Raw genomic sequence first — 15,860 nt, forward strand, 5'->3', positions numbered from 1 at the left:
TCCACTCACGTTCTGGAAAATGCTTAAATTATGTTATTATCACTTTGTTACAAATATTAAAAGCACGTCTTTTAACCGTCGGCTTTCGGCAACATTATCCCAAAAGCCGTAAGGATTAGGCTCTTAAATGCCCCCTTGTCACGAACCTCTTTAAGTTTGCTGTCGGGTGCATGCACAACCTTTTCCAAGGGACAGAAGCGTACAAACCTCGAGCTCGTCCACGTGCACGTGAGGCAGAGAGGAAGGCGCTTTACGAAATGGTCGCCAATCAGTGCGCGCAGACTTAGCAAGCGTCTGACAGCGGGCCGGCGGCGCGCAGGAAGACTGCTTGGGAGACGTGGACCGGCACTCACCTAGACACGCGGTGGAGGACAACTTCGGAAAGCCTATAGCTATTGCCCTTTAAAGTGCCCTACGCCTAACCAGTCTATTTCACATCGGAGAGGGAGCGCGACCCTCGGCAGTGTGCTTAGACTGTACTTACCACTCCAACCATTCATGGAAAATTACACTGAGCTCCAACAATGGACATCAAAGAGAAGAGATAATTGATCACGCGCCACCTGTGGATACTGCCGAGTTTTACCGTTAAAAGTTTTTGTTGCTGTGCCAAACAGTTGAGTGAACTGCGTCCGATTTGGAACCTTTCACATTTGTCAACCATGACTACTGAAAAAGAGAAGAAAAGGTAAGACGCATGAGGATTTTGTCCTTTCAGCTCTTCATCCAGTATAGGTTTATAGTAAGCCTTTGTATTGTGCATGTGTAGTTGTTTGTGCTTCTCTTTATCTCAAATGAGATTTTATTTACCGCAAAATTATTTGAATGTGGTGGAGTGACTTATATTGACAATCGACTGGGCAGACTGATAACCCACGGATTCCATATCCTGTTCGAACTAACTTTAGCAGAACAGATTGACAGGGACGCTTCATGTGTTTAATGCATTAATTTAACGGATTTCATCTAACTGTACTAATAATAGCGGGTGTGTTTTCGATTAAATTAAATGACATGTTTGGGATCTAATTGCGAGGTCGTTTAGTCAAAACGATCATTTGCGTACATAACATGGATGTTGGCGCGGGGCAAAGACGTACAGTTTGCTTCAGTTATGATTATGAAAATGAATTTACGAGCTCTTTAAATTCCGTGGATAAATTGGACAGAGAAAAGGTATCGTCGCGTAGCCAATGTTAGCTGTCAAAATCCCGATTATCACTCCCGTTTACACTGATATATAATTTTGGTGAAGGGACTGTAGGCCAGTGCCTATATAGCCAACTAAGATCATGTTTGTATACTTACTATAAGTACTTTTTCCTATGTAAAGCTGAAAATTAATAAATTGGTTTCCAATTTAAATGGAACATGGAGAAAGTAGACATACATTGTTATTAACAGTCCCCAGGAACTAGCCAACAAAGTCATGTAAATCTGAGCAACGGATTAAGATTGTTTTAAAGTTCAAACTGAGTGTAACTGAGTTTATTTGAACGTTAAATAAAATAGGACATGAGTCAGGTACCTGGTTTTATAGTCTTTTGGTGATTGTAAATCAAGAGTCAGCGCTACCTAAGTAAATCAAATAATTAACACAGACACATTTTCCCGTACAATTGTCTTACACTCTGTGTAGTACTTTGTATTTTTAACGAAACGATCACTTTAAGCCTGTGCCTCCCCAACATATATCCTTTGAAATAGAGCAGGTCTACATAACGGCACCGCTCCTGATTGAATGCAGGTTAAGACATTAAACAAAAAACAAAGCTTACTTATGTGAAAAATACACGTTTGCAATGATTTCTTCACATGCCTTCATCCCTAAATATTGAATTCTTTTTGAAATGTAAAAAGCTTAGCAAATCATGGGATTCTCATGATGAAATCAACTGAAAATGAGGAAAATTAGTAATTGATTCAGACCCTTAAGTAAACATTACTCTTTTATACCCCTCTCTCTCTCTCTCTCTCTCTCTCTCTCTCTCTCTCTCTCTCTCTCTCGCTGTTTGTATGTGTGTGTGTGTGTGTGTGTGTGTGTGTGTGTGAGAGAGAGCGAGAGAGGATGTGTACTGAGTAAAAGTTTTGTTCTGTATTTTTTAAAAAGACAACCCTGAGTACCTTTTAACCACCATCACAGTGAAGGACACATTGAATGAAAACAATGATCACATATTCACAATTCATCACTGTCAGTATCATTCACTACTCATGCTTTGTTTTATGCACATTATATAATCTCTTCCTTGTTAATTACTACAATTGTAGGTTGATTGTATGGTGGTTGTATTTATAATATATAATCTATAATCCATCACCTTTTAGTTTATGATATCAAATGTTAAAGAACAGATAATTAGACACCAAGAGAACATTAATAATGGTGGTAAGCTGCTGTTACCTTTGGATGCCTAAGGGACATTTAAAGAAGGACTGATTTGTTCTCAGTGGTTGTACTTAGGCCATCCGTTGCTTGCTAGAAGGGACATAATGTTCCAGTGCAGATGGAGATTAGCAGGTAATTGTTCACCTCCCTTTCAGAGTGTGGAAAAGCACAGAGAGGCAGGTAGCAAGAACAGTGCAGCCGAAAACACGTGAAGGCAGCCTCTGCCTGGTCTTCTGTGCTCTGCCGCTTTATCAGACTGTTGGCCTTTTTGTGGATTCAGATTCAGTTTGGCTCATGTTGCTGCAATTCCATTGTCAACTCTATAATTTAGTGTGATGTCTTCAGAGTGTGAACTTTGAGCTAAATTGTCCCCTTGGAAGATGAGATGGCACAGGTGTGTGTGTGTGTGTGTCAGTGTGTGTGAGAGAGAGAGAGAGGGAGAGGGAGTCAAAGAAGCAGAAAGAAACAAACAAACAAAGAAAAAAGAAAGAAAGAAAGAAAAATAGAAAGAGAGAAACAGGTCTGAGTTAAAATGAGGCAATCACTTTCTCTCCCTTTATTCAGTTCTGACATTGTCTTCATCTGCATGCAGCGCTCACCTTCCATTTTCATTCTGCAGTGCATATGGTTCAGTGTAGTAGCGCCGTGAGCCCCATTAACCATATAGCTGATAAATGGTTAATTTCTTGATAGATTGCTGTGCTAATCACTGGTCATATATGCAGCTGGGGCAATACAATAATGTCAGAAACCAGCGTGTGTGAGGCTTGGCTTTGAATTCTGGTATAATCGTGTTAATAGAGGAGAAAGTGAGTGTGAAAGGGGCCAAGGGTCAGCTCAGCAGTCATGTGACTGCCTGTTTTTTTTTTTAAAAGCCTTATAGGGTATGGAGGATAGGAACAGTTTGCCATCTGTCAGTGTACGTAACATGAAATAGTGACAATTTCTGCCCCTGCCCTTCTTTCGCTTTCCCTTCTTTCATCCCTGTCCCACAAACAGTGCAAACAGCTACTTGAAAGTTTATGATGACGTTTCACCTTAATTGTCCAGTGAGTGCTTGACTGACACATTTAATCAAAGGCAATCAATAAGGGTAGGTCAAGAGAGGAGTGGCTAGTAAATAGCTGTCACTTAAGTAATTTTGTAATTAATTCTAAGGGTAATAACTGTGTGAATGAGGTAGTATGTGACTAGGGCAAGTAACACAGACATGTCAAATGTGAAGTTCCACATGGCCCACCATTTCTTTTTATCGAATATTACAGCAGCACACAAATTCCTCCAGTGCACATATCCAGAAGCTCTTTGGCCTGTGAAATCTGGAGTTGTTTCGAGTAGGGGCCTAAGGTGGGAATCTGCAGCAAGGGAGTGTGGAAGCTGGCCAGGAGCCTGAGGACGGCGCACTGTGTAGCTCCGTTCTGATGAGCAGAGCCAGGAGGAATGAGGCAGAGGAGAGAGCACAGAGATAAAATGCAGTCCAAACCAAACATGCCACTCAATTAATTATTGTTTCTTCCTACCCAATAAGTATTTGGTTACTTGAACAGGTATGTGAATGTGTAGTTGCATGACCAAGTAATGTACTGTGTTTACACTACAGCTTTTTTATGATACAGAATCTGTACCAATGAAATTGCATAACATGAAATAAGCAGTTGGTGTCCATGATCTTTATAGCTCTATTGTGCATGTGTGTTTGAAACACGCGTACGCGCACACACACACACACACACACACACACACACACACACACACATAGGTGATTGTCTTTGTGGGGGCATTAATACAGTTTTTATGAGGACAAAATGTTCTCATGATTATACAAAAACGTGTTGGCAGATAAAATGCTAAAAGTGCCATTTTTCCATTTGGATAATGGAGTTAAGATTAGGACCAGGCTGTGTGTAGAATGAACCCCATGTTTGGTGTGCTAGCTCAGTATTCTGCTGATCCATTTTAGTTTAACATAGATCATTCTCATATGAATTTGTTCAATTGAATTTTTGTTTGAGGATTATAGCAAAAAAGTATAAAACTTCAGTTATTTCTCAAATTATTTGTCCCACCTGAGCTATAGTTGTCCTCAGTTCTGAGTATAGCTCACATTCTTGAGTGTGAGTTGACCACCGAACCTACATTCCTCATCTAACTAGGTTTGTGTGTTTTTTGGAAGAGTTAATCTATTAAATCAATTTATAGCAAAATCAGCCTGTGACTTTTGAGCTTTCAAAAGCAAATGCATGCAACTGGAGAGGACCTCAGATACGTGGTTTCATCTAACGCAATCAGAGGCTTTAGCCATGTCTGGAGAGGGCAGTGTTTGTTCAACAACTGTACAGAAGACTTCCGCCAAGCACATTCTTATGGATTGCAGGTTGTGAGGTGTTACACTGATTCAGCCCATATTTCAGATGTTAAGAATGAGGGTATGTCCATTTCTTGGTTCTTTCAACCAAGCTCCCAAGGCCCTTGTGTATACAGTATCATTTGTTTCTTTCACTTCCATCTCCATGTGCCTTGTTTCTTGCCTTGGGTGCCTTGGCTACTTGCCTGAGTAAAACGAGATTGTATATTACCCCTCTTTGACATATAACTGACATTTAGTACAGATTTAACGTTTCCACAAAATTATATTTAAAAAAAATACGTAATTATACTGAGCAAATTGGTCTGTTTCTCTGTAGCATGCAGGCACATGCTGTGTGTTTAGGTGTGTGTTAATGGTGTTTGAGGTTCAGAGAGCTCACCTGAGTCATGTGTTGTTGAGCAAACAGTTGGCTGGCATTTTCAAACAGCTGAGTTAAGACCCTTCGCCAGAAAAGGACAACCTGAATAAAAAGGTTTAATCCTATACAATTATTTTAGCATAGGATAAATGTTTTAAAGCTGTAAAATAAAGGGTTAGTTGTCTTCCAATACTCTTCCCATACATATTCCCCTAGTGCCTCATTCCTTTTACATTTGGATGGCAGTTTCTAATTTGTTTCATTGTAATGATTTGTTTTCTGATACCATAAATAACATCATAATACAGCCAGAAATCAAAAAGTCAAAAAGAAGATTCATTTTTTAAATGTATGGAAACATTCTCCTCTTCTGAAACTATTAGCACAATTGTAAAATATTGAGCAAAAATATTTAGATTGATTTTTCCTTGTAAATCTAGTAGATTGTAGTGGAGTGCAAAATGAATCCACAGGCCCATTTCCTAACTTTCAGAATCTGTAGAGCATCATAATAGTGCATAAGGCATTGCTTATTGATTCCCTAAATGTGAAAACATTTTCCAAGATGTTTTTTGTCTGGCATATGCAGACAAATGTCTTTTGTCTTGCGTATTTCTTAACTTGCATTTACTTGCTATGTTCACTTTGAGTAATAGCTTTAAGAAGTTGCAGAACAGTCACCACAGATAACTTTTATCTTAGAAGAAAAAGAGAAACTGAGGGTTCATAGAGGGGCTATGTTTCTGCTGCTAGATATGTAGCTGTATTATAGTGTGAAGGTTAGTGCAATTCTGCAACACTACACTCTGGTTCTCTGTTTTATGAACACTTTGAGCTGGATCAGAGTTCTGCAGCCCCACGCTTTGCTGCTCTGCATTATGAATACTGTGTGCAGATTCTGAGCTAGGCAGGGACTTTTACACTCGGCCGCCGCTCCTGCCGTTCCACCACCAAACTCCGCTGTGAAATATTCTACCAAAACCAGATCTCCCACACTCCTGACCTCCCAGCCCGCAGCCCTACAAAGTCATGGTTGCGTCCATCTTGCAGTGGTTTTGGTTTGTTTTTTTTTTGTTTGTTTTTTTTTGCGTATTGTTCCTCTGTGTGTCTGTGTGTGCATTACACTGGAGGTGGTGTTTTTGGTGGTCTTCGATTTTATAAAGAAATGAATGCTGAATGAGCAGGAGTCTGAGCCAGTGTGGTGCTAAGATTGTAGCAGCATGTGTGGCACTGACCACAGTGGTGTACCACACTCAGGGCATGTGGAGTTCACCTTTCTCTGCCACACTTTCTAAAGCCGAGGTGAGAAGCCACAGACCGCAATGCTGTTGGCCTGGCATGTTATATCATATCCTTTTACAATACAGGATCTCTTAACTATTATGATAAAGCAACAATTCTGTCTCACAGCTGTACCATATTATATATTCCCCACACTGACATTTGCTACAATTCACTCATATGAAACCATGAAAAGTAGTGCCAATATTATGTATGATTATATTATCATATTCTATAAAATGTAGTCCTTATATTATGACCAGCCATGATATTTAACTTTCAGGACATTTCAAAATATGTTTTGTTGAACAGCAATCCAGCATAACCATCTGAACTAAACCATCATAATGATATCTCACCCACACATTTACTGGCCAGTTTCATATCGCACATATCATTCATATTGTTGTCTGGCTCCACACATTGTGATGGTGATGAGGTAGCATGTCCACCCATCATTTCCTTAAGATAAACAGGAAGCAGTACTGGCCTCCACAGGTACAGGCCGGAAAAGCCCATCAGACATTCTGGCTCTGGTCTGCAATACAATCAAGGGCTGATGCCTGGAATAGCCATCATGTTTTATAGATAGCACTGTTGTTTTTTCAGGGAATTTTGTGGTAGACGTGCACTCTGATGTCGTCACATGACTGAATTGTTGACCTTTGACCCTTGCCACCAGGCACCCGTCAGAGCGGCGGAAGGAGAAGTCTCGTGACGCGGCACGCTGCAGGCGCAGTAAGGAGACAGAAGTGTTTTACGAGCTAGCCCACGAGCTGCCCCTGCCCCGCACCATCTGCACTCACCTGGACAAAGCCTCCATCATGAGGCTGACCCTCAGCTTCCTCCGCACGCGCAAGCTTCTAGGATCAGGTCTGGGTCACACACACATACACACACACAGAATATCTGTCATGATACCTATCATTTGGGATACAAAACCTTCGCTACTCATCTGTGAGGCACGTGTTTGTGTGCGCTCGTGTGCTGTTTATCAGCCTTTCATAATTACGTATGTGCTCATTTTAGTTTTAGTGTATATCATGGCTGCTGTCTTACTGTAACCTTGGGTGTGATTTGTTTACTTTGGGTTGAGGAAGAGCAGATGCAATATTGCCCTCCTGAAGAGGAAATGAGAGGTGAATAATATTGTATTGTGGATTTAATTGTAATAATATGATGCCAGTAGGAGAGACCATAAGAAACACACTCAGTGTCTGTGTAATGAAATCTCACCTGATTTTGTATGAGAGGTCTCTAGACATATTCGTCCAATTTATGAGTAACGCCTCAAGCTGGTGTCATATGCTGTTCAGCAATATATTATGTTGGGCCTAAATGTGTCTAGTCAGACATAACTACATAAAATATCATCCTGGGGCTATGTGGAGTGTAATTGCATTTGTGTGTGTGTGTGTGTGTGTGTGTGTATGGGTGTGTGGGTGGGTCTGTTTTTGTGGTGCACACACATTTACATGCATTTGATTTATAGACATTGTCCTTTTGCAGACAAAGATGAAAAAGGTAAATTTGTTTTTCTTTTTGGCTAAGGTTGAAGAATATTTAGGCTTAATATTAAAGGTTTAGTTTAGTACATTGTCACTTCAGTCAAAAGTTCAATCTCACATGTAAAATTATATAGCACAATGTGTTGCATAAATTATTGTATTGTGACGGTTTTTGATGTTTGGCTTTGTAATATAGCATATTGGATCTGAAATGAATGACTATGAGGTTTAAGTTCAGAATGACTTCTTTATTTGGACACTACATCTACCATCATTACATATTTATTTATTCATCAAACCACATCCATTTCCCTGTATCTCCTTGGCTCGGACAGAGCAGTTACAAAAAGCATTTCACTGCCAGTTATACCATGTATGACTATGTATAAACTTTGAACTTTGATCTATACTGGATATGTGCCTTTTATAGGTAAATATCCAAATTAGCATAATCTAAAATAAAATAATCATATCTAGGACTTGGTTGTAAATTGCTTGCAGTTGATGTGACTTCCATACCTCACCAGACTGTAGGGACCTTCCAGGTTCAGTTTTTTCACATGACCAACAACTTGTTATACTTCAGAGCATTATCATTTTTATTTGATGTTTGTTGTTTTTGCAATTTGCACTTAAATGAGTTTGCTTACATGAGAGAGAGAGAGAGAGAGAGAGAGAGAGAGAGAGAGAGAGTGAGCAGGGACATAACTTAGCTTTGGCATAAGAATGCAGAGACAAGTGCGTAAAGCGGGACAGTTTTTCCCACTCTGACATAGGCTGACAGAGAGTTATGAAAGAATGTCCAGAGTGTTTGAGCCTGGAGCAGGGGCAGGTTAGCTGGGCCTGCACAGGAGCCATACATGGTGGGGCAAAGCCCTTTCAAATGCCTTGGGGCTGAAGATGCAAGCAGATGCTTGGCCCTCTGCCTACAGCAGACTCCATGGACAATGTCGATGGCCAGTGGGGTCAAAGAGCCAGTCAGGGAAGGAAACTCTTATCAGAGGGGAAGCAGGTCCACCTACCAGCATGGGGCCTGGCTTTAGTTATTGCCTCAGGTTCTTGAGATTGTTCAGTGGTATTGTGTGCATCGCTTCTCTGCTGATGTTAAATGTGAGGTTTGTCTCATTTCACATGGTAAATTACTTAGATAAAGAATTTTGCTTTTTTTTTGTAGCATTTCAGTGACTATAAATTTAGATTTGTTTTTAAAGATTTGAATAAGCATAAAACTCAAACAACCTTTGAATAAACGTGTGTATTTGTGTGTGTTTCTGTTTCTGTGTTTGCCTACACATTTGTTTTTGTGTCTTTCAAGATTGCAGGGAAGTGTTGACTTGAAGAATTGTAGTTCCCAAGTTTTTTAGCAAGAGCAAGAAAAAAAATTGACAACACACACAATCACACATACATGCACGCACACACACACTTACGCGCGCACGCGCACACACACACACACACACCATACACACACACACACACACACACACAAACTTATTTTTTGTTTCTTATCTATCTGTAAATCCTAGGCTGCGTGAAGAGACAGCCAAAAGAGGACACACAGATGGACACTCTGTACCTAAAGTCTCTGCAAGGTTTTGTTCTTGTGGTGACATCAGAAGGGGACATGATCTTCCTCTCAGAAAACGTCAGTAAATTCATTGGACTGACACAGGTGATGCCCTTTACTTTTGCTGTCTCTCAAATACATACAGATCTCAGTGGGAGAGGAAGGCTGGATGTTTCTTTCTAAACCATGTCTCTGATATAAACTTTGTGTTCGCTTTAAACCATCTTCAGGTGGAGTTAACAGGTCACAGCATCTTTGATTTTACACACCCTTGCGATCATGAGGAGATCCGAGAGAACCTCAGTGTCAAAACAGGTGTGTATGTGTGTAGTACATGAGGAAAGTTCCTTTTTACATTGGAACTTTGTTGTTACATTTGCATTTTGTGATGTCTAGACTGGCATGTTAATCTTTATACCCAAATGGCCCAAAGCAGAAAGCTTGTTTCTTCTGTATCTCTGCATAGAAGCCATGAAGATGCCCATATGCATGACGTGTTGTCGTGGTTTTGATGATGCATTTTGTACATTCTTTAAGTAGTTCTTTCTGAGAGATTTGCCACTCTGGTCCAGAAGCCTTATAGTCATGCTCTAATGTTTTTCCGATTTCATAGATTTCAAGTAGGGTCACTGAAACACTAATACTGGATTCATCAGCAGGGTTAAACTGATCTTATGTAGGCTTACAGTTAGGTCCCTGGACACAGTGCTCTCCCATTCTTCTGTCTCTAATCTTCTCTAATCTCTTCTCTTCTCTGCTTTGTTCCCAATTCTTCACCCATTTTTTCTATAAACTCCCTCCCTGGCTTTTGATTGGCTGCTGGTATATAATCTCCCTGAGATATCAGAACTGACTGGTTATACTGTAGCAGGGGTTTCAGCAGGTCTGCTCAGTCTGGCTGCACTTTGGCCCCTTTAAAATGACCCAGTCAGTAAACAAAGACCAAAGGTCTCTGCCTCTAATGAGTACAACCCATTTACCACCAAAGCCAGGTAGACCTTTTTTTTTTGAGATTCAAAAAGATTGTACAAGTAAATGTTTTAATATTCTAATGACATTGTGGCGATCAGGAGCAGTGTATGTGAGGAGATGTAAGGAGTTGAATATGGAGAGAGACTTTTTCATGAGGATGAAGTGCACTGTGACCAGCAGAGGACGTACTGTCAACCTCAAATCAGCTGGCTGGAAGGTGAGGGCACGTAAACACTCGTCTAAACCCTTTGCTAATGGTGCTAAGATGAGAACAGTAGGGGTGGCCTTTTTCAATAGGTCTGACGTGGTGTCCACCTCCTCCCTCAGGTGCTGCACTGCATGGGCCACCTGAAGGTGTACACCAGCTGCCCTCCTAACATCCTGTGCAGTTTCACCGAGCCACCGGTAACCTGTGTGGTAATGTTGTGTGAGCCCATCCCCCATCCCTCCAGCATGGACATGCCCCTCGACAGCAAGACATTCATGAGCCGACACAGCATGGACATGAAGTTCACCTGTTGTGATGACAGGCATGTACAATACACTGATTGCCTTCTGTATTTCTAATGACTGTGTGTGTGTGTGTGTGTGTGTGTGTGTGTGTGTGTGTGTCAACAAAAATGAATTTTGCATTTATATAAATGGATGTCAGCAATATTTAGTGGTTTATATGTCTTTATTAAACCATGTTATATGCTTTTGTCATGTGTTGCACCAAGAATAGGGCTGGCATTCTTATCTATAATCACCTCTGTGACACAATAGTTATGGCACTACCTGTGTTATTATCGCACTGTGTAATAAGGGACCGTGATTAAGAGGGCTGTCTATTAGAGTAGGCTGACCTCTGGAAGTCTTCTGGGAGCTGCTCTCTTACATAACAAGCACGGGGAGCTGAGTTGTGGATAAGAGGGCCGGGACATGGTCCAGGTCTGCCACACAGTGTGCAGTCCATCTATGTCACAGCTCTAAGCAGCTACCCCATGTAGTCAGCAGTGCATGTGCTCATGCATAAATGCGGGAGTCGGGGATAAAATCCACAACTAGCTAATATGCAGCTAAATCTAGCTTCCTAGAAAACAGACTAGTTCCCATGGGAACAGTGGTGCTTTAATTAAGCTTGCTTTCTATATAACAGGTGACTTATGTTTATAATCATTAGGCTCCCTGCTGCAACTGGATGGAGATGTGTGCTAGGGATATGGACCGGTGGAAAGAGTGTGTTAGGGATATGGACTGGAGGAAAACATGTGTTAGGGATATGTAAAGGAGGGAAGAGTGTTAGGGATTTGGAATGGAGAGAAGATTGTATTAGGGAAATTTCAGACCCAAAATGACCCATGCTCTGAAATTAGTAGCAATCACAGTGGAGTAATGGCACAATGAGGCTATTGATCATGGAGATAAATAAATGGAGACTTGATTAAGGATGGAGGCACTCATTTAAAAGGTCCCTTTAATCTTGCTGATGTGTTGTGGAAGGGTCTTGTGAGTTTAATGACTGTAACTGCTTAATGCATCATAATAAAATCAGTCACACAAAAAGGAAACATTGTCAAAATTGCATTGCATTGACATACAGGAGTGTACGGCATGATCTGTTATTGGAACAAGCTGGAAAACATATCCAAGGTATGAGACACAGTAAAAAAAAAAAAAGCAATAAAGATTCATTGTCCCAGAAAACAAACACTCTGATTGTCAGCAGTTTGAACTAAAGTGAAGTTTGCCTTGGCTTCCAGCAGCACAGGTTTGCCTCATTTAGTGGACTGATTGGTCTGTTTTTTCACTTGTTATGTGGAGGAGGATTTGTGGAGGTCTTGTTTTATCTTTTGTTTTAGCATCTTCACTCAACTCAGTCTTAAAACACATCTCTACAGTATAGGAAACAGTGTTGTTGAACATGTGTCACTGGAAAAAGATTCTTAAAACATGTCTGTAAGGCATTCTAAGAGAAAGAATAAGGAATGAGTATAACTATTACTTAATTCAGTGCAATCTGTCTTATACAGGGTGAAAGTTCTGGTGGGCTACAGACCAGAGGACCTGGTGGGACGCTCAGCATATGACTTCTATCATGCACTGGATTCAGGGAATATGACCAAGAGCCATCAGAATTGTAAGTAAAAACCTTCTCACTTCAAGCAGTGGATTAAGCAATTGTATGTCTATAAATTAAAAGCACAACAACAAATAAACCTTTTTTAACTTTAAAAAAAACAACCAACCCCCATTATACTTTCATATCCCCTCTGGGTTGCTCACTCCCACACATATCACATGCACAGTCCTGAAACACACTGGAGGTCATCAGTAGTTCCTTTCATGACAATGCACTATGATCTTAACTTGAGCTAACTGACTGACTGATCATGTCTTTCTGTCATAACCAAGCCCCAGAAAGACGCACTGACATCTATGCTTCTTATCCACTTTCCTGGATATGAGACACTTACAATGGGCTCACTGAGTGAGAGAAGCAGATGTCCAGCTTGGGTCCAGGAATTGTTGAGTTATTTATAAACTCAATGTTTATTGCATCACACTGTTTATTTGCTTAGCAGATGCCACAGTGCAAACGTTACATTCTTGCTTAATATCATTTAATGTTTATAGACTGAGGTCTATAAACTGACCTTTCTATTCTGGATGCTTACCAGTGGTTTGTATGTTGTGGTGGACCTTCCGAGGTTATGCTTGGCTAATGTTTTATTTATGGTAGCCTTTGACACATTTATGCGTACTTCCTGAGCAGTGTACAGAGGCTGAAATGAGCATTCATACATAAATATGTTTGAATTAAAGCTGTTAGTCTGCGCTTTCACTTTTTGGTCATTGATTTCCAATCAGTTGGGCCAGATAACATAATCAAATCAACATGCCTGCAACCAAACTATCCTGTGCTTGTGGGTGATTAAATGCATTCCCTAGGGCACAGATTGCATATTTGTTATTCCTGATCACACTGGGTCTGGCTCATGGAAATGGCTGGAATCTTGACACTTTGGCCCTGTGACTTCCCTCAGTAAGTGATCTGCCAGTGCTCAAAGGTTTGGCAGGCCAGTTCAGCCAATCTATGGAGCATGAGGACAAACTGCTAACAAGACTTGTGCGCTATGATGTGCTCTCTCAGCTCTTGAGTATGGCTGACATACTCAGTCACAGACTTTTAACTATTTCGATTTTCTCACCATCTCATTATATTATAAACTGAGTGGCTACTTTATCAGACACCTGCCCTTTCATGACTGGAGCTTCCCTGAATGGAAATTAGACATGTGACCCCAGAGTACAGCATAAATTATATATAAATATAATTCTATATAAATAATTCTATAAAATTATATTTTGGATTTTATTGTATTTTACTGTGTCGCATTGTAAAGTATGATGAGATTTGTTGTTATTGATGAAGTGCAGAAAAAAAAGAATGCAGCATTTAATGAAAATGAATGAAAATGAAACCGAACATAAAAATGCAACGAAAGCAGCCAAGTTCTGGAAAAGTGACGTATTGTTTAGAAGATTTACTTACCTACTTATTACAATTAAATAAAACATTTAATTCCAATTAAACAAATGTGAGTTAATAAATGCTAAAGTTTGTCTGATGGATTACACATTTTTTTTTATTAAATTATGTGATATGAATAGTTATGTCTAACTCACAGTATAAGGGACTGAACTATGCAGTTCTTTTCCTGCTTAATAGATTGTTAGTAACTACTATGTTCACCATAAGCATCAAGCTTAAGCATCTATAAGCACCATAAGCATCTGTCTGTGTTTAACTGAGTGTATGTCCTTTGTTTGGTATCTCTTTTCACATTTTTCCTGCACTCCTGTGTTTAGTGTGTGCTAAGGGCCAGGTGGTGAGCGGTCACTATCGGATGCTGGCTAAGCATGGTGGCTATGTGTGGATGGAGACGCAGGCCACGGTGATCTACAACAACCGCAATTCTCAGCCTCAGGGCATCGTGTGCATCAACTACGTCCTAAGGTGAGCCTCAAACAGTCTGGTACAGGTTTCACCGTCACTAAGAGCCACGACCGCCTCACGCTAGTGCTGATGTGACCATCACTGCCTTTGTGCTTGTTATAGTGGCATTGACGAGAAGTCCACCATCTTCTCTATGGACCAGACAGAGGAGCTATTCAAGCCCCACACTGTAAGCGAGGTCTTCCACCAGGATGCCTCGGACACAGCCGACATGCTCTTCCCTAAGCTCAAGGAGGAACCCGAGGATCTGGTCCAGTTTGCACCCACACCAGGCGACACCATCATTGCCCTGGACTTTGGTCAGAATGCTACGCGCCATAACCTCTACCCCTACAACAACTTCAGTCTGTACTCCACCCCATGCTTCGATGGCATGTCCACCACCCTCCTGCATGCATGAACTCCCATTAATACTCTCAGTGTTATTAATTCTCTACCTCGGAATCTCAATACACGCACAAGTAGTGCCCGAGTCAGATGCTTCGTGGTGGCAACCTTTGTACAGTGGCTTGGTTGTAGCTTGGCTTTGCAGCAGGGTACACATTATACGATAACTCAGGAAAGACATCGATTTGATCCCTTTGCTCTACAGCTAATTGTGCTTTCTTTGACTGACCATGGGCACATTACCTATTGTACTAATTACAGACTGAAAATAATTTTTAATTTTTTTTAAATAAATGTGCATAAATGCATTGATTTTTAATCATTGTTATTTTTTGTTTGCAATGTTGTGTGTTCTTGTGTGGTGGTACTGGTTCTGGTGATGCTGGGTTTGAATGGGTATGCTAATTTATGTTTACTAATTGTGGTCATTTTTAACATACAGCATTTCCCTTTTTCACAGTCCCAACTCTCATTTCTCATTACTCATTACTCATTTTGAATCTCAACTCTTTATAATATGCATTGTTGGATATGCAGTTAGTTATATATTACACTGTAGTTACAACAAGAAATTAGCTGACTGTATATAATAGGATATTAGCCATAACAATGTGTCTTGTGTTATTTTTGTACCCTTGTTATTGTTTATTGCATATTGTCCAGTGTTTCGAATAGCCTCCAGCTTTAGTGTTAGATTTAAGGTTCAAACTTTGGCAGTAGTAGCCTTATCTGATATCTGTGCACCCTGCCTTCACAGCAAGTCACCAGTTTGAAGAGCCACCTATATTCTATGACTCCTCCAGTGAGGCTACAGTGAGTAAGCTGTGGAAAACTGATTCTCCTCAGCCTAGTTCTGAGAGCAGCCTCGCTAAAGTTCCCTCCAGACCCACACCGAGCAAACGCAACACCTGCCCCATGGTACATCCCTCCCTCTTGTATAATTTGTTTTCATGGTGCAATGCAGAGCTGTGGGATGTCTGTTAGCATTAATGTGTTGGGGTGGGTATCTTTTTTCATTGTCTTCAGTCTG

The 15,860-nt window shown here is 40.6% G+C and overlaps 1 protein-coding gene across 1 annotated transcript in view; it reads left to right on the plus strand.

Moving 5' to 3' along the window:
* The first annotated feature begins 276 nt into the window (after positions 1–276).
* Positions 277–15,860, plus strand: part of epas1a (endothelial PAS domain protein 1a) — a 17,378-nt gene continuing 1,794 nt past the window's right edge. The window contains exons 1-11 of the mRNA XM_027002651.2: positions 277–688; positions 7,079–7,269; positions 9,431–9,576; positions 9,702–9,786; positions 10,542–10,660; positions 10,771–10,973; positions 12,456–12,562; positions 14,296–14,443; positions 14,546–14,742; positions 15,588–15,748; positions 15,857–15,860. The exon at positions 15,857–15,860 is cut by the window's right edge and continues 104 nt beyond it. Coding sequence (XP_026858452.2) covers positions 663–688; positions 7,079–7,269; positions 9,431–9,576; positions 9,702–9,786; positions 10,542–10,660; positions 10,771–10,973; positions 12,456–12,562; positions 14,296–14,443; positions 14,546–14,742; positions 15,588–15,748; positions 15,857–15,860 — 1,387 coding nt within the window. The 5' untranslated portion in view covers positions 277–662. The remainder of the gene's footprint in view (positions 689–7,078; positions 7,270–9,430; positions 9,577–9,701; positions 9,787–10,541; positions 10,661–10,770; positions 10,974–12,455; positions 12,563–14,295; positions 14,444–14,545; positions 14,743–15,587; positions 15,749–15,856) is intronic.

The sequence above is a fragment of the Electrophorus electricus genome, chromosome 14, assembly GCF_013358815.1.
Source record: "Electrophorus electricus isolate fEleEle1 chromosome 14, fEleEle1.pri, whole genome shotgun sequence".
Lineage (NCBI taxonomy): Eukaryota > Metazoa > Chordata > Actinopteri > Gymnotiformes > Gymnotidae > Electrophorus > Electrophorus electricus.